This window comes from Scyliorhinus torazame, chromosome 12 (assembly GCF_047496885.1).
Source record: "Scyliorhinus torazame isolate Kashiwa2021f chromosome 12, sScyTor2.1, whole genome shotgun sequence".
NCBI classification, from domain to species: domain Eukaryota; kingdom Metazoa; phylum Chordata; class Chondrichthyes; order Carcharhiniformes; family Scyliorhinidae; genus Scyliorhinus; species Scyliorhinus torazame.
Window position 1 is genome coordinate 17,504,426 of NC_092718.1, and position 24,193 is coordinate 17,528,618.

A 24,193-nucleotide genomic window follows, 5' to 3' on the forward strand; every position below is an offset into this window, starting at 1 on the left:
TGATACTTCCGTTCCTTTCTCCCTCAGCTTCACCTTGCATACATTAAGAACTGATATGATTTTCTTTTCCACTTTCTTTTTCGCTCTCTCCTATCTGATTGAATTTCTCGGGAGGCTGCTGAATTCTCTGTGCAGACACTTGCTGTGGTGCACTTCGATTCTGTTGGACTTTAACCTGGTGTTGTAAGACTTCTTACTGTGCTCACCCCAGTCCAACGCCGGCGTCTCCACATCACGTTATTATATGGCACCTCACTCGAGAGAGGCTGGATGTTAGTGTTAACCGGCTGCTCAACTATGCAGGGCATCACGTTAAAACCAGATCCTGTCCCCGTACGAAATCCAAATACATTTACTTTCTCGGGTGGAAATGGGGAGCAGAAACGTTAGCTGTTGCCTAGATCCTTCCGTGCTACCACCCTGTCCTTTCACAATGACCTTTTCCAGTTCCATGTTTCAAATTGCAGTGGGTCCCCTACTTCTTGCACTCTCCCATTGGTGACAAAGAACAAAAAAGTACAGCACAGGAACAGGCCCTTGGGCCCTCCAAGCCTGTGCCGACCATGCTGCCCGTCTAAACTAAAATATTCTACTCTTCCGGGGTCCGAATCCCTCTATTCCCATCCTATTCATGTATTTGTCAAGATGCCCCTTAAATGTCCCTATCGTCCCTGCTTCCACCACCACCTCCGGCAGCGAGTTCCAGGCACCCACTACCCTCTGCGTAAAAAAACTTGCCTCGTACATCTACTCTAAACCTTGCCCCTCGCTCCTTAAACCTATGCCCCCTAGTAATTGACCCTTCTACCCTGGGGAAAAGCCTCCTGACTATCCACTCTGTCTATGCCCCTCATAATTTTGTAGACCTCTATCAGGTCGCCCCTCAACCTCCGTCGTTCCCAGTGAGAACAAACCGAGTTTAGGACTCCAGAGAGTGACAGGACTTTGCGTTCCCCATGGTCAAGTGAGGTCCAAGTTGTTAAGCTCCAGATGGCCAGTTAGGTGACGGAAATGACCAGACGTCAACATTTACTCAGTTTGGGATTTATTCCCCTTGTGAAGCATTACAAATGTATAGCTCGTAACTCTACTATCCACCACCAATGTCAATAAGTATCTCTTTATGGCTGCTCAAGTAGTCATCCAATGGATGTCTTCCAACTGGACTCACTTAAGGTTAATTTATACAATTAACAGTTGTCATGGGTGAAGGACATTTGACCCAACCTTTATTGTCCGTACATTAAATAAACTTACAATTCTCCCATCACACCATTCAATTGTTTCTTGAACAATTCTAAAGTTCTCCCATTGTTACTCAGTCCAATGTGTCTTCTGTGCGTTAAATGTATTTGTGCGAAGAGAATGTGGATCTCCGTTCTTCAATGGGCGGGCATGGTAGCACAGTGGTTACCTCAGTTGCTACACAGCTCCGGGGTCTGTCATGTGAGAGTACCTTTAGGAAATGGTGTTTATCAAATAGCTGCAGTGATGTCAGAGTGTGGGTGGAGCTGGGCTGTCTGTCTGCTTTACTTTCGTTGTTGAACAGGCAGCTACATGTGTTTTTAGTTTCGTTTTCAGAGCTGCAGGCAAAGCAAGCAGCTGTATAATGATCTCTCTCCACAAGCTACAGACTGTCTTCAGCTCATTTGAGGATTTCAAAGTAATACCGGTTTCTGTAGAGAATTTAAACCGGCTGTCTTTCTGTAAAAAGGGTCTTTAGAACTTAAGGATGTCGTTAGGAAAGTTATCCTTATGACGGGTTACTTATAGAATATTGTATCTGTGGGGATGATTGGTGTTGATAGCTGTTTAGATGTTTACTGTGGGTTTATAAAGTGTTAACTGGTTTCATAAACATGGTTTTGTTTTAAAAGTACTTTAGCTCTCTGTTACATCACACCTGTAGAGTGGGCCGTTGTGCTCCCATACCACAATCTATTAAATGGTGTGGGTCAGGTGAACTCCGTGGTACACTTTGGGGTTCTCTAAACCCTGGCCCGCAATAGGTCCCAGGTTAGATTCCTGGCTTCCTGGGTTTCTTCCTGCTGCTCCGGTTTCCTCCAACAGTCCAAAGATGTGCAGGTTAGGTGGATTGGCCGCGCAAAATTACCCTTCGGTTAGGTGGGGTTACAGGAATAGGGTGGAGGTGTGGGCTTGGGTGGGGTGCTCTTTCCAAGAACCGGTGCAGACTCTCTGGGCCGAATGGCTTCCTTCTGCACTGTAAATTCTATGAACTATGTACTTCTCTCGCTTGTCCAACTGTTAGGATTTAATGTGTCCACCATCTCATCCCAGAGCTCAGGAATTCCCTCCTTAATCCTCTCTGCCTCTCTCACCTCCTTTACGATGCCCGTTACAGTCTACCTCTTTGACCACGTTTCTGATAATAACCAGCTCAGTTGTCAGATATCTGTGAAGCATTTTGCAATGTGTTGCTCTGTTGAAGGTGCTTTACAAATGCATACTATTGTCATTTAAGCTAAAGGGATGTTTTGAATTTATATTTTATACATAATTTACAGTTTAATATGAACTATAACATTGATTTTCTTCACCATAAAGGCTATGAGAGAAAAACCTGTCCATTAATTTCTGCTTAGGTGTTTCATGACCTGAATGTGGGAATATGTGTCACTCTCTGCGTTTACCAGAGGTTCAATATTTTAAGTATGTCATTGTTACAAGCTCTTGCATTCTGTGCATCTCTGTTGCAGATCCAATTCTAATGTCTTTGAAGGAAGGTTACAAATCTACAAACATTGCTTTCAAGGTGCCCAAAAAGGACAAGAAAAGTGTGGTAGTAAACGGAATCGATCTATTAGAAAACGTGCCGCCTCGGACCGAGAATGAGGTGGGTCTGGAGAAACCTGAAGTTTAACTCGCTTTAATTCCTTCCCAAACCTTTGCCTCTCCTACCTTGGGCTAAGGCACCAACACCGTGCCCCACCTGCCCTCTCAGGTGGGCATAAAATGTCCATGGCACTATTTCGAAAAAGCGCAGGGGAATTATCCCCGGAGCCCTGGGCAGCATTTCTCCCCTGATCGAAGTCACTAAAGTTGATCAATTGGTCATGTGGCTCTGTAGGTGGCACCTTCACCTCCATGTCGAAGGCCCCCTGCAGGGCTTGAGCACCAAACTCCAGGCTGACACTCCAGTGCAGTACGGAGGGAGTGCTGCACTGTTATAGTGTAACTCTCAGAGGAGATGTTAAGCTGAAGTCACACCTCCCCTCTCAAGCGGATGTGAAAGATCCCGTGGCACTGATGGCGAAGAAGAAGAAAGGTGTTCTCCCCATAGTCCCGGATAAATACTTATCCCTCAATAAACATCACGTTGGTCTGGCTATCATCACACTGTCGTGTGGGAGAGCTTACTGTGCTGGCCTCATTCATTACGGCAGTGATTGCATTGCAAATGTATCACTGGCTGAGGTTGTGAAAGGTACAGAATGAGCACTTAGAACAAAGAATTTACAGTGCAGAAGGAGGCTATTCGGCCCATCCACTCTGCACCGGCCCTTGGAAAGAGTGCCCCACACCTCCACCCTATCCCTGTAACCCAGTAACCCCACCCAACCTTTTGGACAGTAAGGGCAATTTAGCATGGCCAATCGACCTGATCTGCACATCTTTGGACTATGGGAGGAAACCGGAGCACCCGGAGGAAACCCACACAGACACTGGGAGAACATGCAGACTCCGCACAGACAGTGACTCAGTGGGGAATCGAACCTGGGACCCTGGCGCTGTGAAGCTACCGTGCTGACCACTAGTGCTACCGTGCTGCCCCTTTTGTTTCCTCTGAACAGTCTGACCTGTACTCACTCCGATTCGGTGCCAGCTTCGACCCTCAGTTCCCGCTCATAGTTGGCACTTTTCAACTCTCTCAACTTGTCCCAATGCCCCCAGACCAGGAGGAGGAAACCTTGTTGTCCTGGACGCTGCTGGAAAGTGCATACAAGGGCGGCACGGTAGCAGAGTGGTTAGCACTGCTGCCTCACCAGCTCCAGGAGCCCAGGTTCAATTCCAGCCTCGGGGACTGTGTGGAGTTTGCACTTTCTCCCCTGGGTTTCCACCGTGGGCTTCCCCCGGGTGCTCCGGTTTCCTCCCACAGTCCAAAGATGTGCAGGTTAGGTGGATTGGCCATGCTAAATTGCCCCTTAGTGTCCCAAAAAGGTTAGGTGGGGTTACTGGGTTACGGGGATAGGATGGAGATGTGTGCTTGGATGGGGTGCTCTTTCCAATGGCCGGTGCAGACTCGATGGGCCGAGTGGCCTCCTTCTATGATTCTAGGACTTGGACGTTGGGTAATGCTAAGTATGGGTTCAACCGTAATGCTGATCAGAGAGCAGATACTCGCTGAATAGGCTGTCACAGCAAGAGTGGCACCTGAGTAGGGAATCTGCCAACATTTGTGTAATGCCATCAAATGTCGATGACCTGGGGATAAAGGGGAAAATGAAGGGAGGGAGACGGAGGTGCAGACAGAAGAGAACCATATCCACCACCTTCAACAGCCACACCCCCAACACCGGCGCACAGTAACAGCCGTGTATGCCATCTACAAGGTGCACTGCAGGAACTCACCAAGGCTCCTAGGCAGCACCTTCCAAACCCACGACCGCTACCATCTGGAAGGTCAAGGGTGGCAGATACATGAGAACACCAACGCCTGGAGGTTCCCATCCAAGTCACTGACCACCCTGACTTGGAAATAAAGCACCGTTCCTTCACTATCGCTGGGGCAACATCCTGGAACTCCCTCCCTAACAGCACAGTGGGTGTACCTACGCCACAGTGCCTGTAGTGGTTCAAGAAGGCAGCTCACCACCACCTTCCCGAGGGCAATTAGGGACGGGCATTAAATGCTGGCCGAAACCAGTGACGCTCTCATCTCATGAAAGAATTTTTAAAAATAAAAGGGGAGAGAAGGATCGGTCGAGGAGATCTGGAGATCTGGAGAGCAGGGTGTAGAGGGAGGGGGGGGAAAGAGTGGAAAGAGATGAACAAAATAAACAGTTAAGAATAAAATCTGTCACACTGCTGCCTCACAGCGCCGAGGTCCCAAGTTCGATCCCGGCTCTGGGTCACTGTCCGTGTGGAGTTTGCACATTCTCCCCGTGTTTGCATGGGTTTCGCCCCCACAACCCAAAAGATGTGCAGGGTAGGTGGATTGGCCATGCTAAATTGCCCCTTAATTGGGGAAAAAAATGAATTGGGTACACTCAATTAATTTTTGAAAAAAGAATAAAATCTGTCTTCTCCTCGCCACCGTGACTGATTTATTTCAAATGTTATTTGTTTAGCTTCTCCGAATGTTCTTCCGACAGCAGGACGAGATCAGAAGGTTAAAGGAAGAACTGACACAGAAAGATGTAAAAATACGCCAACTGGAACTGGAGTTGAAAAACCTGCGGAACGTCCCGAAGAGTACCTGACCCTGCAGGCACTCGTGCTCTTCCTCCCTCCCTCCCGCCCCCCCCCCCCCCGCATATCACAGAATTATCAGCAACCATTATGTGCAGACTGTAAGAATCCCAATATTATAGGACCTGTAAAACAAAAACCTCGCAGAATCCTTCCCCAAACATCTGAAAAGATAAACTGGAAATCGCACCCGTCGGTTTTTTAAAAACTGTTTTGAGTTCTGTGCACAACTTAATGCAAGACCCTGGGTGGTCCATACACTGTGTCCCATGCAGATACCTGACGGGCTAAACTCCTCAGCAGCTTCGAGACATATATATTTAAAACATTCTGTGCTCACGACACACTTTAGCATTATTTAACATTAAATTCTCCAAGGTGCCTCACAAATAGCGTCTTTCGCGAGCTTTTGACCTGTTGCTGCTGCTGCTGGGGCTCAAGCTAAGTTTTAATACGCCAGCTTAGACCAAGAGCAGGCCATTTGGCCCATCCAGTCTCTTCCTTGTACTGTCCATGTATCACTACCTCAATCGTGGACTCTCCCTCCTCACCGCCCTTCAATTTAACCACGGTTACGTCGGCTACGTCCCACCATTTTAACGTCCAATGGATTGGGGTCACAATGGGACTCGGGCTGATGCAGGAACACTGAACGTTGAGTCCCTCTGACTTTCAGGCTTAGCTAGGCACTGTTTCAAAGTCAAGTGTCCTTACAGCAGGCAGAGCACTGATAGGAGCAGATTCTTCAGTACCCAGGGTAACTATCGGAACATTAGCATGGAATATTCACACTCCACCCTGAGCAAGTAATTTAAACAATATCCCCTCACCTCTGTGGCCTGATCTCAATTCCAGTTACTATTGTTGGGCGGAAAGCATATCCTCTGTAAGGCCCAGTCAGACCTCTGACCTTTCTTCCGAATCCAGAGCACAAAACTGTCCATAAATTGGTCATTAGTTTGACTTCTAAATGTTTGAAGGTTGTCTCACGTGGGAAGTAGGAATGTCCAACCTGATACAGGGAGATGTTTTTTTCTGAGGATGATTCTGTGGCCTGTCCTTGGCCAATGGGGCCCGCAGGTTGGGTTTGCCATACCTGAGCTGGGAATTTGGAATGTAGTCAACGGGATGACACGGATGACAAAGTGATTCCACTTCCCTAGCACACAGTATTTACACATTGAGCGGAGAAAAGATCCCATCCCATTCAATCTTTAACCTTGGTGCATGCCAACCGCCAGGTTGGGGCTGGCAACGAGAATCTTTCACGACAGCCATTTGCTCCAAAGGTTTTTTGGTAAAGCCTCGGGTTTCCCTGAAAGAGGGCACTTCCACTGTGCTTTGGGCAATGCAGTTAATCTTCATCAGTTGTCAAATATAGGCTGCTCTGCTGGAACCCACATCTAGGAGGTAGTGTCTTCCTGAAATGTGGAGCCAACCCAGCGAGAAGTCCGTCTTTTGAAAGTTTGTGTATGTGGAGAAGGGAGCACTTGTTCTGGAATATCCGATACCATTGCGAGGGTCTGCACACACTCGCAGACATTTGAGTAGAAATGGGGTAACTGGATACTACAGACTGGTCTTTCTTCTCAAAGATCCAATGGATTATCATTCCCTCTGTGTCAGTTGTAAGGATGCTAACGTGAAGTGAGTTTAGTCCAGCTTTCTATTCAGTATTGGGCCAGTGTTGACTGGTCGTATTATGCAGACAAACCTTGGGAAGTCTGGATAGCGGAAGTAATGCTCTTTTTAAGAGTTTGTTCTTGGAGGGCTGCTCTTTGAGGTTGGTACCGGAGATGCATTGTTGAGATAGAGCGAAGGGAACGTTACTCTGCACGGAGCTGTACTTGATGAATTTTGACCCTTTTAGAATAATGGTGCCAATCATATTGCAAAGGCTTAAAACTGCAAAGCTTGGGGAAAATGTGAATTTTGAGCATTGGCCATTGAAATGGCATCAGGGCTCCCTCCACATCTCCGAGGCAGATGGTGAAAATATCCTCTCATCCTTTTCACCCTGGATGTCCAACAGCAGGTGGGGTGCAAGCTGTGGTTGGGAGTGGGCAGTAATTGGGCTGTAAGCAATACTTAAATGTGGGCAGAGTTGGGGCGCGGCCAACATTTAAAGGCACAGGCAGTAGTTTGGGCAGAGGCAGTAGCGTGGACCTGGGCAGAAATTGTGGAGCAGGAAGTAGTTTGGTATAAAGGTACAAGGTGCAAGACCCTCAGCCCCCACATTGCTTTCTCCGTAGCAGTGTCTCAGCCAATCAGAGTCAACTTGGCAACAAATCGGCAGCCTTTCACCCTGTAGGGTAAATTGTTGTGATTGTTTGAAATTTGCCATTCTTGTGTTTGTCTGATGAGTGCAAGATGAAAAACTTCAGCAACCTGTTGCCCTTTTCAGCAATATTCACAAGATTTATTCTGCTTCTGAAAATGAAAAAGCCAAGCCACTTCTGTGCAAACCCTTTAACATAAAATTGCTTTGTAAAACACTTTGCACAGTGAAACTGTCACAGATCCTTTGATTATCTTTATGTTTCCAGTCTCCAACTGATCAAGCAATTGGCTGGATTTCTGCCAATACATAACCCCAATTCCTCAGGACAAATTCTTCAACAAAGAGCATTCATACCGTGTGGGGTCAACGTTGGCATTGTCAAAAGAGTGAGAGAAGTGAATGGAAACAAAACGAGGGGGAGCTGAAAAATGTTGCAACTCATCATAGTCGCACACAGTCAGGTGCTCCCAGTACCTTTCCAACTCCAAGCTGCCTATCCAACAAATAACTTGAAAAATCAGCAGGGCATCAATCACATAAGGATATTTGAACTGGATGGCTGGCTAAATGTTAAGGGCGGCACAGTAGCACAGTGGTTAGCACTGTTGCTTCACAGCGCCAGGATCCCAGGTTCGATTCCCAGCTTGGGTCACTGTCTGTGGGGAGTCTGCACGTTCTCCCAGTGTCTGCATGGGTTTCCTCCGGGTGCTCCGGTTTCCCCCCACAGTTCAAAGGTGTGCAGATTAGGTGAATTGCCATGCTAAATTGCCCTTTAGTGTCCAAAAGGTTAGGTGGGGTTACTGGGTTGCGGGGATAGGGTGGAGGTGTGGGCTTAAGTAGATTTCTCTTTACAAGGGCCTGTGCCGTCTCGATGGGCCGAATGGCCTCCTGCACTGTAAATTCTATGATTCTATAAATCGTATTTCATTTTAGTGCGTGCAGTAATCAGCAAGCCGGGAATAGCTGCTAAACCGTACTGATCAGCTCCAAACACTTTGAAAAGCCTGTGACTGTCAAAATGATAGCTTCTCTGATTAGCAACGGGTATAGGATTGGACTAACAACGTGTGCTTAACATTCATTAATATATTTAACAGGATCAAAGTACACACACACATTAATGCCATTGGCATAACAGCCCCAAATGTGACCAGTAGAATGAGTCTGATAAATACCCCATCATAATGGCTTCCAACAATTTGTAGCATCTTTGTGAGTCTACCTGTTGAGTGGGTCTCATCTGCAGCTCTTGTAACAAAGTCAGTCAAGGGTGTAGAGTGGAGAGAAATGAAAGGTAATTTCAACAATGTTAACTTCCATGCCTGCGCTACTGGCTCCCACTTCTCAGCCACCATCACTTTTTTCAGCGATGCCAAAGGCACAGAGAGGAGGTCAGTGAGAGATCAATTGCATTTATATCGTGTCTTGTAGTGCCCTCATAGAGTCCCAACATTTCTCACGTCCAATTAACAGCATTGCCAAAGTGAAGTCGCTGTTCCCATGGAGGCAAATGCAGCAGCACAGTTTCACACAGCAAGATCCCACGGACAGCAAGGGAGCTAAATGATGGATGTTGTTTTGTGATGTTGACTGCAGGGGGCAATGTTGGTCAGGAACCTTTGCTTTAAATATTGCTGCAGGATGTTTCATATCCATACAGGTAGATGGGGGTTCTCCAGTTCAGTGTAGGATGTCCAATTCAATAGAGGGTGCAAACGCTCCAGGGCTGTCGTGGAGTCTTCAGGAATTAAAGTTAATCTCCGCATTGCTGTAAAACAAAAACATTTATCAAGGGAAAACATTTTTAACATTGTGCTTGTTTTCATTTCTGCATATTAGTTGTAAAGATTTAGAGATGGAAAATAAAAGATCTGTTTGATTGAGTGGGATGGTCAGAGCCAGAGGGTCTTGGAATGAATTTTCAGGAGTTCCAACCAGAATTGGCAAACTTTCTGTTTACTGCCTCAACAAAAGATGTCACTTCCACCAATGGAGCAATGCCCTCAGCGATATCAGCCCTTAGATGAAGTGTTGCTGAAGGAGTGGGGTTTAACCCCACAATCTTCCAAAATCAAAATAAATCTGCATCCCAAACCCACACAATGGGCCATTTGGTGAAGGGGCAGGCTTGACACCGAGCTTTACCTCATCGACAACTCGCATCGGGAATTCAGCTGTGCATCCAAATCCCTCCAGTGAGCTTCAGGCAGGTGAGCCTCTGTTACGGGAAGGCATTGATAGAATTTGGTGTTGGTTCACAAAGCGATTGGAAATGGATCTGAGAAGGTGACAGACCTTGAGGTACCGGAGTCACAGGAATTTGTGCTGTGGATCAAGTATGTCTAATGGCGGATACACGGCGAGACGGAGAGTGTGGAGTTTTGAAGGTTATTCTTCGGGAGGGCGAGAAATGCTCAGCTGAACCTTCGGTCAGGCGGTTGCAGAATTGTGGTAGAGTCTATGACAGAACAGAAGGTGCAATCTCGATGGCTCAATTTGTCTTCTCTCTTGTTTCTGGGATTGATTCTATGATTTCTCAACATTGAATTGCACAAGCGTCCAGTCCTAGCCTCGAGGTCCAATTTCCCCCTTTCCCCAACTTTCATCTAGTGCGGGGCTGACTTCACGTTACCATTTGAAGATTTGTGGCGTGGTAAATAGCGAGGAGGAAAGCCTTGGATGATATAGACGGGCTGGTCAGATGGGCAGAGGAGAGGCAAATGGAATTCAACCCTGAAAAGTATGAGGTGATGCATTTCGAAGGACTAACAAGGCAAGGCAAGGGAATGTACAATGAATGGTAGGACTGAGCACCAGGGACCTTGGGGAGCATATCCAAAGATCCCTGAAGGCAGCAGGACAGGTCGATAAGGTGGTTAAGAAGGCATATGGGATTCTTGCCTTTATTAGCCGAGGCATAGAATATAAGAGCAGGGAGGTTATGTTGGAGCTGTATAAAACTCGCAACAGGACACAGCTAGAGTACTGTGTGCAGTTCTGGTCACCACACCGTAGGAAGGGGCTGGTTTAGCACAGTGGGTTAAACAGCTGGCTTGTAATGCAGAACAATGCCAGCAGCATGGGTTCAATTCCCATACCGGCCTCCCCGAACAGGCGCCGGAATGTGGTGACTAGGGGCTTTTCACAGCAACTTCATTGAAGCCTACTTGTGACAATAAGCGATTATTATTATTGCACTAGAGAGGGTGCAGAGGAGATTCACACAGCATGATGCCTGGGCTGGAACGTTTCAGCTATGAAGAGAGGCTGGATAGACTGGGGTTGTTTTCCTTGGAGCAGAGAAGGCTGAGGGGGGACTTGACTGAGGTGTACAAAATGATGATGGATATAGAGGGGGTGGGTACGAAGGAACTTTTCCTCTCGGTAGAGGGGTCAATACCAGGGGGCAAAGATTTAAAGGAAGGAGTAGGAGATTTAGAGAATGTTTATGGAAAAACCTTTTCACCCAGGGGGTAGTGGCAATCTGGAGCTCACTGCCTGAGAGGGTGACAGAAGCGAGAACCTTCACAACATTTAAGAAGCATTTAGTTGAGCACTTGAAACACCACAGTATGCAAGGCTGTGGGCCAAGGGCTGGAAAACGGGACTACAATAGGTGGCCAGCACTGACACAATGGCCAAAGAGCCTCTTCCTGCACTGTAAGACTATGGGTAGAATTTACTTTAAAAATGACAAAATCGGTGCGTTTCCCGTCAGACCCAGGAGCGCGATCTGGACTCCCAATTTACAGGCACTTCAAATTTTTTTTCCCCTCACGTGAAAGCGCCGTGCCTAGAGGCGCAAAGTGACTGATACGCTTACCCCGGGGGTCATCTGAACACTTCAATGATGAGGGCGCTGTGTTTAAACGGCTCCACCACACCTGCTCAATGTCAAACCAGAAGTAATGGCAGCGAGGAAACCAGCTCCTCGATTTACGCAGGGGGGCCTCAGCCATTTGCTGGATGTCATGGAGGAGATGGGGGCCTACAATACACCCGTGGGGTGGCAGGAGGCCCTCCAGCAAGGTCACGAATCTCGCCTGGGAGACAGTCGCAGCCCTGGTCCGTGCCAGCAGCCTGACCAAGGGAACAAGGATTCAATGCACAAAAAAGATCAATGACCTGCTCCAATCAGCCAGGGTAAATGCTCCCGTCTCCTCTCTGCACTCCACCCTTCCGTCACTCCCCACGAATGTCACCTCGATCACACATGCCACCTCGCAGGGCCCCAGGACCCAACCTCCCACCAGCATCCTCGTACCCCTCTGGAACTCCTCATCAGCACCACTCCCTGCTTGGGCACAGTGCCCACACATGCCAGGTGTCATCGACCTCTGACCCCCAGGCGTCCAGCTCACATTCTCCCATTTGTATTCTTGCAGAAGGTGCCCACAACTGTTGTGAGTGAGAGAAGACTGGCGGTGGGTGACTGAGCTGAGGAGCCTGACTGTACAAGGAGACGGCCACGGAGCTGGCGGGGGAGGTGAAGGAGTGGGACTGCGCCGAGCGCAAGGTGGGCCTGCGAAAGAAAAGTGAGGAGCCACTGCACCTTCATCCAGACGAACATTCTTGAGTGAGTTCTGTGCAGTCCAAACCCTTGACCAGGCCGTGTACTAAAACCATGTCCCTTGACTTGCAGGAATATCACCTGAAGAGCTCGGCCTGTTTACCAATAGTGTCCCATCACCCACCCTTGACACCACCTCGGAGGAGATCTCGGAGGAAGACATGGATGAAGCTATCACCCGTACCATCCACCATCGCAGAGACACTCACACCTAGGTGGGCGAACATAGCAGACTGGCATCTGGGCCACTATCTGGTAAGCACCACACAGCTTTGGATGCACATCAGATGGAGGCAGGAGCATCCAGGGATTGGACAGCGGGTGGTCTGCTGGGTGCCAGGACACAGCTGTGCCCCAGCCAGGAGCTGTGCCCCGTGGACATGTTCATCCAGTTGCTGGAGAGGCAAAGGCAAAGCTGGGAATACCAGGAGTGATTATTAGTGACACTCCTGCGACTGTAAGAACGAATGGAGGAGTCCCAAAGCCTCCTGTTGCAGGACATGTTGCTGGGGTTGGCATCCGCAGCGGAAAGCCGGGGCAAGAGGTCAGATCCATGATGGGAGAACTCCAAAGTAGGTTCAGTCCCTGAGGACCGTGGCTGAGAGCTTCACCTGCATGGTGCAGGCAATGGTGAGTCTCCAGGACTGGCAACGTCAGATGACATTGAGACTTTTGGAGCTCACTCCAGCTGCCCGTCTGTCCCAAGGCCCCCCCCCCTTCCTGAGACCGGCGCAACGCAGACGCAGTGGCCAGAACAAGGTGACACCACAACATCAGTGCCACTCAAAAGTCAGCTGGGGCCCTGAGGGACTCAGCCCTCCAGGTGATGCCTGCCAAGGGCATTTCAGGCAACAGGGCGTGGAAGGCAGCAGGCAATCTCCATCTCTGGTGTGCATCCTGCGAACACACCCAGGCATAGTGGGAGGGTTTGCAAGGCTAAGGAATTATAGGGGCACAGCGTGGGCACAGGTGAAGGTAAACTCAGTTAGTTGGGGGGGGGTCATTATCCACCTGTTAAATCTGCACATGTCACTGAATTAAATATTATTGTTTTTTACCATCTTAACACCTCATGTTCTTTAACCTTCCTCCCAGTGGCATCTCGCTGCTACCCAATCAGGAAACAGGTGTTCTCACTGTCCCTCAATGTCCGCCAGACAGTTCGGCCCTCTCATTGCGAATGTTTCATTCACAGTGATCGGACTGAGGCATGATTCAGTGTAAACTAGATCCCCGCCCCTAATGTCCCTCTAGAGTGAAGGGGCAAGGGAATGTAGGGCAGACCCTCACTCAGACAAGAGCCGGGGTGTCAGCGTGCTGGCAACAGACAGACAGGAGTCAGACATAAGCAGTAGCTGAGGAGCATCACAGACCAGTCATCACCCTCCTGCACTGACTGGGCTGCAGGCACTCAAGGACTCCCCAGCCCCAGCACCCTGATGATTAGGATCTCTGCAATCCTCATCCCCTAGTTGCAGAGGGCTCATGGTGTCCTGGAGTGGGGGGGCAGGAGGTTGCGCTGTTGGACGACATGCTGGTCCTACTCCATGAAGCTGAAGGCAATGAGGGTATCTCTAGCGCACCTTGCGCCCCCCCCCCCCCCTCTTGCCGGAACTCATGCCCCAGTTCCTCAGTGACCTCTTCTTCAACTCCTTCCTGAACATCTTCCTCATCCGAGGATACAGGTCTTCCCCATGAAGGCCTTCCCCATGAAGGTTGTCATCCTGCTAAAGTGCCAGGTTATGTAGGATACAACAGATGCAGGCGATCGTCGAGGGGCTGTACTGGAGGACCCCACCCAACCTAACGAGACAGCGGAACTGCCTCTGCAGGAGGCCGATGCCCCACTCTATTGCTGACCTGGTGGCACTATGAGTATCGCTGTACCGGGACTCTGCTGCGTTCTCTGGCCTCTGCACTGATGCCATCAGACGAGGCCTCTTATCCCCCACAAGCCATCCCTATAGCCTGGGGTGACCCTCGAAAATGCCAGGGAGCTGAGATTGGCTGAGGATGTAACTGTCATGCACCCTCCCTGGAAAACGGGCACACATGTGCATGACCCACATCTGGTGGTCACACACCACCTGCACATTGAGGGAGTGGAACCCCTTCCGGTCAATGAAGGGAGCTCCCTGGTGCCAGGGGGCACGTAGAGCGAGATGGGTACAGTCGATCGCCCTGTGCACTTGTGGCAGGATAGCTATGGTGCCCCTCGTCCCGCCTGCCTGGTCCAGATCGAAATGAATAACGTCCAAAGCCCTTACATAGAGTGCATCTGTGGCGTCATCAATGCACTCTTGGGTCGATGCCTGCGAGAGGGCGCACAAGTCACCTGTGGAGCCCTGGAATTACTCTGTTGCGTAAAGGTTGAGGGCTGCCAGGACCTTCATGGCCACAGGGAGTGGGTGTCCTCCGCTGCCAGGTGGTGTCAAGTCAGCAAGGATGTGGCACAGGTACCACACAGTCTCCGTGGTGAGGTGGAGCCTCCTGTCTGACAACTCCATGAAGGACCCTCCGTCTCCTGTATACCCTCGGTCTCCTTCTGCACCTTCATGCCCCCTGCAAGGCTGGTTTGGCCTCCGGCCCATGAACCCTCCCTGGGGTCTCCTGCCGCTGGGTCTTCCCTGGGTGCCACTGGACTCTGTGCTCCTCTGATGCCGTAATAAGAATAGCCAGATTCGCTGTCGCCATAACCATATTTCTCGGATTCCTGTGAGGAGTGAGAGAGGGGGAGAGAGGCAGTTGGGTTGGCGTTACAGCCGGATAACATCAGTCCCTTCTCTGAACCATTGACCTCCCGGAACTGGAAGCACCCAGTCCCACACCGTACCCGTCGGCATCCGCTCGCTCACAGCTCAGCTGCCCTCCCACCTCCTTTGCGTGACTGACCCCGACCTATGTCCTCGCCCAGTTAGAGTAACCTTTGGCCTCCCATCTGATTCTCCCCTTCCTTATTCTCTACCTCACTGGGGTCCTGACTGGGATGCTCTCACATCCATAATGGGCACATCCCTGGACGGTGATGTCCGCCTTGGGGCTAATGGATCCTCAACGGCGAGTATTGGGGTCTGACACATCAGCAATGACAATGCCCCTTGATCCCCTGTACCCAAGCTGTTAGCCTTGAACACTGAGTATTAATCCCATTCCTCGACTTTGAACCATTCTGGGGACAGTGGGCAGCTGAAACTTAGAGGGGTTAACTCCTGATGACCAATTAGTTTGACGAGCATATGTCTCTGGAATGTTAGAGAGCACATTTATCTGCTTTAGAGATAATCAGTACCCTATTTTATTCCGGGTGCGTCATTCCGAAATCTCATTGCTGTCAGGCCTTTACACTTCAGACTCCTGGACTGCTACTCCAGAGTTTTCGCCACCACCCCCACCCCTCCCCCCTTGCAGAAGAACTTTTGAACAACACAGGCAACAGACTTCAGAACACCACATCAACCACAACCCCAATTCCTTAACAATATCTTTATTAGTGTCACAAGTAGGTTTACATTAACACTGCAATGAAGTTACTGTGAAAATCCCCCAGTCGCCACACTCCAGCGCCAGTTCGGGTACACAGAGGGCGAATTCAGAATGTCCAATTCACCTAACAAGCACGTCTTTCGGGACTTGGGGGGGAAACCGGAGCACCCGGAGGAAACCCACCCAGACACAGGGAGAACGTGCAGACTCCGCACAGACAGTGACCCAAGCCGGGAATCGAACCTGGGACCCTGGCGCTGTGAAGCAAAAGTGCAAACCACTCTGCTATCGTGCCGCCCACACCGTGCTGCCCCCGGAAGCCCCACCCCAGAGCTGGCCAGGGGCTCTGGCCCCTTGGATTCCCTGGTGTTCAGTGGAGACAATGGTGCTCACCTCCTTCCTCCCTCTCGGAGGTCATGGCATCCGGTTACCATATTTAAAAAGCAGTAGTAATTCACGCCAGGGTGTCATCACCACCTGATGGGTGGGAAAATTCAACGATGGCTGAAGATGCGATGTTAACCATGTATGGTTATAATGGATCCAAATTCATGTAAGTCAGGGTCACGCCCTTCCTGGACGTGAACCTGATCGCATCGTCGGGGAGGGCCCAGGAAGATCGCATTCCGAAAGCTCGCCAGTGCAAATCCCACTTTGGCCTCTTGCGAGAGTTAGCGGCCATTACGGGTTTCGTGCCCCTGTCTAACACGGTCACTAAATCCCACCCAATGGATCCATTTCAATCCCTCCAAAAGCACCAGACCGCACCTGAGGGTGTCCCCTTCATGTTAATTTACAGGCTAAAAGGTAACCCAGTAAGACTGGGCTCCTGTCTCTCTTGTGGTGCATACTCAGACTCTGTGAAGTAAAGTGAACAATTCCCACATAATTTCTGCCTCATGGGCGCTGTTTCATCTTCAAAACAACAGCAGAGAACCTGCAGATCAAACAAACTGGCGCCACTGTCACTGTGCAGATGGTAAAATGATTTATAACCATCACTACCTTGAACGTCCTCATAAATAATAGTAGATACAATCATATTCTGTTCCTCAGCAGTCTGACTTTGACATTCACAAATGCCAGAGGCTGTGTATGTTTTCTGTGAGTTGCTTGGACAGGTCAATGCCTGTATAGTTCAATGGTGGCTATCCTATGAACAGCTCCTTGTAGGTCCTATGTTTGACTGTCAAACGGGTCGCTGGAAGCCATCCTTGGCAACACCAGTAGATGGCAGCACGTAGATGTTTCCCTAGCTGAATAAATGTGACATCATTGTCTGTCGCTGGGGAAAATAAAACAAAAATTTCACTTGCTTTGTAACTCAATGTTGCATTTCTGTCAATGATTACAGCTAATGAGTTAAGTTCTCACTGCATCTTTTGCAAAAAATCAAGAGGTTTGTCCTCGAACCCGCCATGCTTAATCTTCAAATGGTTTTGAAGTTTTGAATGTTTTAAACTATCATTCACCAGTACTTCCCTGCATATAACACACATGGGCTTTGCATTCTGATTTGCATTGGCACAATTAACAAAGCCATACTTCAAAAAATCATCTTCACACTGATTTGTTCCTGATTTTAGTTTTTTATTTGTTTAAAACTATCCATCTTCAGTTCTTCACAGTCCTGTTGCCTTGCTTGCTCGCAGCTTGAAAATGGAGGAACCTGTCCTCTGTGATTTCGCTCCAAAAACCCAGATGTACAGGGTGCGTGGCATCAGTGTACATGCCAAGCATGTGACCTGCTCCCTGCTCCCTACTGCTGCCTCTGGCCGGAAGTCTGCAGCATTCTGTTTAAAAGCCGGTTGTGGCCGTTGGCCGCTTCTCCCCATGATTGGGAGTAACCGATCTTTCCACGACCCTTCTGACACCTGCCCGTGGCGACCTGCAGTTTGAAGAACCCTGGGCGTGATTCTCTGGGGTCGGAGAATCGCCTGGGGTGGCGTGAATCCTGCCCCCGCCGGCTGCCATATTCTCTGGCGCCGGGGTTTTGGCGGGGGCGGGAATTGCGCCGCACCGGTCGGCGGCCGCTGGCAGCGGCTCCCCCAGCGATTCTCCGGCCCGCAATGGGCCGAGTGGCCGCTCGTTTTCGGCGGGTCCCGCCGGCGTAAATCACAACAGGTCCTGGCTCCACGGGCGGCCTGCAGACTCCTCAGGGGGGGGGCTCGGGGGGGACCTGGCCCCAGGGGGGTGCCCCCACGGTGGCCTGGCCCGCGATCGGGGCCCACCGATCCGTGGGCGGGCCTGTGCCATGGAGGCACTCTTTCCCTCCGCACCAGCTGCTGCCAACCTCCGCATGGCCGGAGCACAAGCGCCTGCGCCAACCCAAGCCGGCCGGCGGAGGCCCTTCGGCGCCGGTTGGCGTGGTGCCAAGCCCATCCGCGCCGGCTGGCACAGCGCCAAACACTCCGGCCCCGGCCTAGCCCCTGAAGGTGCGGAGGAGTCCGCACCTTCAGGGCGACCCAACGTCGGAATGGTTAACGCCACTCCTCGGCGCCAGAATGGCCACCGTTTTGCGGAGAATCCCACCCCTTATTTCACAACAAAGTGCGCACACGCACACTTGCCTACCCAGAAGGTACTCATTCTGAATTTGTACATACTAGTTCAGACTTTCGGGGTCATGGGAAAGTCCTTTGTGATCAAGGCTTTGAACATCGGGACAATGTTCAAATATCACTGGCGCCACGACTGGACTGCCCAACACAAAACCAGACACCTGCGTGTCCTTGACCAGGTCTATACACAGCAGGGGAATGCTCAGTGACACGTGGCAGCTGGGGTAATGAATTTATTGCCTTTAATCTTTATTTTACATTTTTTTTCAAAAAGGTGAGGAGAAAAATCAAGACCAGCAGCTACCCTGAATTTGGGAGCTACCCTGGTCGGTACAGAACTGAACCATCAATGTCAGGAAGGATTCTGGCTGGATCATCTGTCAGGGCAGATGTTGCCTGGAAGCAGTTGGGGTACATGCAGTAGTTGGGAGTGGGCAGTAACTGGGCTGTAGGCGATACATAGAATTTGGGCAGAGTCGGGGCCCGGCCAACATTTAAAGGCACGGTCAGTAGTTTGGATAAAGGCGGCAGTGTGGACGTGAGCAGAAATTGTGGAGTAGTAATTAATTTGGAGCCAATGAAAACGTGGGATGTAATTGGGGAGCGACTAACATCCAAGAGAAAGAGTGGGAAAAAGAGCCTGGAATTTTATTACATCTCACCATCCCATAATTTTTGTCAAAACATGTCAGTGAGTGGTGAGAGTGAACACACAAGCTTGCAAGTTCAAGAGTGTGTGTGCGTGAGTGTGTATTTGTGTTTGCAAGCTTGTGCGCATGTACACTATGTACCCCCAAACGCGTTTCTGAGTGGGGTATGAGTATCTGAGTATGTGTGTCTGCAAGTATATGTGTGTCCCCGAGTGTGTGTATGCCTGTGAGTTAGAGAGCGTGTGTACATCTGTGAGTGCTTGTGCATCTGTTAGTGTGTGCATCTGTGAGGATGTGTGAGTGTGCGTGTGACTGCGAAAGTGTGCACGACTGTGTGGCAGCGAGCATGTGCATCTGAAATGTGTGTGCCTGCGAGCGTGTGCATTTGCAAGCAAGTGTATGCGACTGCAGGCGTGTGTGCGTCCACGGGCGTGTGTGCATCTGCGAGTGTGTTTGTGTATGTGTGCGTCTGCGAGTGTATATGTCTGTGAGTATGTGTGCATCTGGGAGTATGTGTATCTGCAAGTGAGTGTGCCTGCGAACGTGTGTATTTGCAACTGTGTGTGCTTGCAAGCGCATGCATTTGCAAGTGAGTGCGCGCCTGCAAGTGTGTGTATCTGTAATGTGTGTACGTCTGCAAGTGTGTGCATCTTCAAGTGAGTGCATGCCTGCAAGTGTGTGTATCTGCAAGTGTGTGTACGCTTGCAAGTGTGTGTGTGCCTGCGAGCCTGTATGCGCCTGCGAGCGTATGCATCTGCATGTGTATGCATCTGCGAGCGTGTGTGCTTCTGTGAATGTGTACTTGCCTGGTTCAAGATTTAGTCAAGATCAAGAAGGTGTAGAGTTGTGATTGCGACATGGTAGAAAATCCTGCCAAAACTATCTTGCCCAGGTGTAAAGAATGTACACACACACATGACAGTGATGACCAGCGAGAACGTTAGAAAGCATGTTGAATGTTCAATGTGGGGATCATGCCCTGAAATTGCCAATTAACCTGACACAGATCTGGAGTTGGACAATAATTGTCCCCTATCCTGTCTGCCTCTGTACAGCATCCCACAGCACATACATCCACAGAGAAGTTTGACATCAGGATTGTATTCTAAATAGGTACCGACGCAGCAATTACATTTAAAGAATTTTTCTGATTTCACAAATGTCCATGCACAAGACACTAATGAAAACAAAAACAAAATACTGTGAAGTCTGGAAATCGGAAATAAAAACAGAAAATAGCAGAAATATCGGAATGGTTCTGCTGAAAGGTCATCCCTCTGAAATTTAATCTCTCGCCACAGATGCTGGGTATTTCCAGCACTTCCTGTCGCCATGAATTAGACATGCAGTAGCCCCCAATCCTTTACTTAGCACCACTTGTCGCATCTGTACAAGATGAAAACCTTGCACCTGTTAGACTTTTGCATGATAAATTTCTGTATCTCCATTTACAATCAGAACTGGCTCTGTAAACCTGTCACAATGCAATTATTCTCTGCTCCCAGTGGACAGATTCTCACTGGCACTTCCCATTATAAATGTGGACACAGGAATTCGCCATGGAAATATGAAAATGAAGGCAGATTGGGGGCTGAACTAACCCTGGACTAATTCTTGCACCACCCTCTAACCCTGTTTCACCCAAAGGCTTATTTGTGACCGTCAGTGTGACCGACCAGTAGCACTATTTTTTAAGAAAATGAATCAGCGAACACTATTGCACCAAGGATTTCAGGTTCAGTTCGAGCTGATTCTGAACTTGTCCTTAAGGCTGAGGCCAAAGCTTAGTCCCTCTGCGAGAGGATGACTGGGAGACCACAAGACATACTGTGAAACCGCCACTCCAGCATTCCATTACTACATTGTATTACACACACACTATCATTCATTTTCTGTGTTGAGTAACAACTAAAAGCATGTCGAGATAATCTGCTAATGTAAAAAGATTCACATCTCACATGCATTCAGAGCAACCGTGGCCCTCAGCTAAGTGAGGTTGTCGCAATCTCATCCATGTTCTTTGTTCTTTAGGGTTTTGGCCAAGGTTGGTATCATGACCGGTACAGGCTTGGAGGGCTGAATGGCCTGTTCCTGTACTGTATTGTTCTTTGTTCATTCATTGGCGACTTACTCGGTCATCTCGAAGGGCCGAATGGCCTACTCCTGCTCCTAATTTCTATGTGTTTCTATGTTACTGTTTTGCCTAGGTTACGGAAGTCTGTTAATTTCTGTGAGACTATATTCTCGCTGGAGGAAGACTGGGGAGAAATTTACTTCTTTTAATCTGTGTGCCTCGCATCAAGTGCATGCTGTTAGGATTATTGGTGGGGCAAGCATTGGCTTGGGGACATTTGCTGAAAAATTAAGACATTGCAGGAAAATCACAGTCACATCTCAATCCCAGAGTGATCCTGGTAAGGAAACTCCAGCAGAAAAACCCCTCCAGTGAGACAATTGATACTGAGGGGATAGAACATGTTGAGACACCAGGATCTAAAGTAGTCAGCGCAGGTAACAGAGAGAGACTCTTGAACGAGGCAATGCTAATTGACCAATCTTAGTGGGGTGGGCAAGTTAGATAATGTTGATGCCTTCTCGATTGGTGGGCCAATGATTTAGACACTGTTCGGAATAGACGGTAGTTTAAGACCCTGTGATCTCTGTGTATATTTTATTTTTTGTCTATGTATAATGTTCTACTCCACCATCATCGTGTAATGTGAATACTCATGTCTTCAACTAATAAAATCCTGGTCACTGTGGTTTTACCTTTCTAAAAATCACATGAACTGCATTCAGTAACAATAAAAAAAATGTTGTTTTCTCAGTTCATTACACTCTGATTACTTAAGATTATTCAAAGAAAAAAAATCTTGCAGTTTTATGACACTATATTGCATCTCTTCGGAGCATCTCAAAGTGCTTCACATACTATGGTTATTATGCCGACAAATGGCTGTGTCCATTTTGCAGACAGGATTCTTCCAACAGTTAATTTATTTTGTTAGTGTTGGTTAAGAGAGGAGTGTTGGCCCGGGGACCAGGATGTTAAATGGCTCAGAGGCCAGATGGTGAAATAGAAAACTAGATGCAAATTCTTTCCTTGATAGTTGGTTTATTTACAGAATGCAGCATTACAAATGTCTGCCCTCTACCTGCCAGCCCAGTGTCCCAACAGTCTCCCAAATAGTTTTTATGTAACCCAATTAACCAGAAGGAAAAAAAACAATTAACAGTTTTGTAAAAAGTGATAACCCCCTGAAAGGGGCAGTCTCTCATTACAAGTACTCTGTGTACTTATTTTTAAAATGACCTTCAGTGGTGAATCTTAACAATGTAGAATCCCTACAGTGCAGAAGGAGGCCATTCAGCCCATCGGGTTTGCACCAATCTTCTGAAAGACCACCCCACCTAGGCCCAATCCCCCACCCTATCCCCATAACCCCACTAAGGGGCAATTTAGCATGGCCAATCCACCAAAACTGCACATCTTTGGACTGTGAGAAGAAACCGGAGCACCAGGAGAAAGCCCACGCAAACACGGGGAGAATGTGCAAATTCCACACAGACAGTCACCCGAGGTAGGAATCAAACCCGGGTCCCTGGCACAGTGAGGCAGCTGTGCTAACCACTGTGTCACCGTGCTCTTCTAATGCCATGGGTTAACATTCATCAGAACAGGTAGATTATGCCAACGGTCAATATTTCCTTTATTGTACATCATTTCAGACAAAGCAGAAGACCATTGGCATCTATTGCCACTTGTATGGGACCATCTGACGACACAGAAACTATCTGATGTTTCCATATATGTGCCTAAAGTTAGTTATCTTTTTGTGATATCAATGTGAGCATTGAGCAAGTGTTGTCTGTGAAGTTTCAGAATTATTCCGTGCTGCTTGATTATAATCTTTATTGTCACAAGTAGGTTTACATTAACACTGCAATGAAGTTACAGTGAAAAGCCCCTCATCGCCACATTCCGGTGCTTGTTCGGGTACACAGAGGGAGAATTCAGAATGTCCAAATTACCTAACAAGCATGTCTTTCGGGACATTTGGGAGGAAGCCGGAGCACCTGGAGGAAACCCAAGCAGACACGGGGAGAACGTGCAGACTCCGTACAGACAGTGACCCAAGCCGGGAATCGAACCTGGGACCCTGGCGCTGTGAGCAGTAGAGTAGGACAGTGTCCCGTATGGGAAGAAGAAATCAGGAAGTACCTCAAAGGGAAAGGATGGCCCCTTTGGAGTGAATTCTGTAGCAATGAGGAAACAGGTCCCGGGAGTATAGGACATACTTGGTGGGAGAACCTGAGCGAGATTCACAAGAAGAGCTTAGGAAAAGCTCGCAAGCCGATGGCAATCGTGTCCTGCTTGGAACAATTGCGAGGCACAAGGAGGTCGTTAGGACGCTCCGGAAAGAGATAGAAGGCATACATCGAATGAGCAAAGCCGATGTCAGTGAGGTAGAGAGAGAGAACGTAGAGTTAAGCAGGAAGTTGGCAGCAAAGGACGGAGAGGTGGATGATGCCAAGGGGGCACACCAGTCTTGTCTGGCGCACTTAAGCAGGTCCCAGTCCCAGTATGAAAAGGCCTATCAGGACACGCAATGTGCAGTCCTGGTACGAGAAGAAACCGAGAAGCAGGTAGAAGCATTGCAGAGGCAGTGTAGTGACCTGAAGGCAGCGTTAAGAGCACTCCATGCTGCAAAGACAAAGCTCCCTCGACCACGTAAAGTGCCGGAAGCAGATTGCAGAGCTGCAATCTCTGCTTTCAGTTCAAAAAGGATTCCAGGAAACCTTTGGAGCAAAGTTAGATGAGGAAGACGGCCCTGATTGGGAAGAGTTGAATGAGACAGTGCAGAGATATGTTCAGGGAACATGTGCGCAGGGAAAGCCCCAAAAGAGGAAAGCGCCCCAAACCCCCATAGAGCAAATAGTTCAGGCTCCAATTAACCCAGTAACCACGCATCGCACAGCCACATCGGATGATACGGAATTTCTGTACACCACCCCCTTAACAGTGACCCAATTACGGGACGCGTGCGAGAAAATCAAACCGTTCCTCCGCACCTCAGACCCCCACCAGAGTAAAGCAGCAGGCGACCATGTATGGCCTGGATGAGCGAGAGCACGTAAAGCTCACAGTTTTGAGTTTAGGCCCTTCGGTCGTAGCAGCTCTTCCCGACCCACAGAATGTAGGAGGAGGTACCCTTGC

The 24,193-nt window shown here is 49.0% G+C and overlaps 1 protein-coding gene across 3 annotated transcripts in view; it reads left to right on the top strand.

Moving 5' to 3' along the window:
* The window catches only part of coro2ba (coronin, actin binding protein, 2Ba), a 241,835-nt gene extending 224,743 nt beyond the window's left edge, over positions 1-17,092 (top strand). For all 3 annotated transcript variants that reach the window (XM_072470477.1, XM_072470478.1, XM_072470476.1), the window contains exons 11-12: positions 2,718-2,854; positions 5,310-17,092. In XM_072470477.1, coding sequence (XP_072326578.1) covers positions 2,718-2,854; positions 5,310-5,441 — 269 coding nt within the window. In that variant the 3' untranslated portion in view covers positions 5,442-17,092. The remainder of the gene's footprint in view (positions 1-2,717; positions 2,855-5,309) is intronic.
* The last annotated feature ends 7,101 nt before the right edge of the window (positions 17,093-24,193 follow it).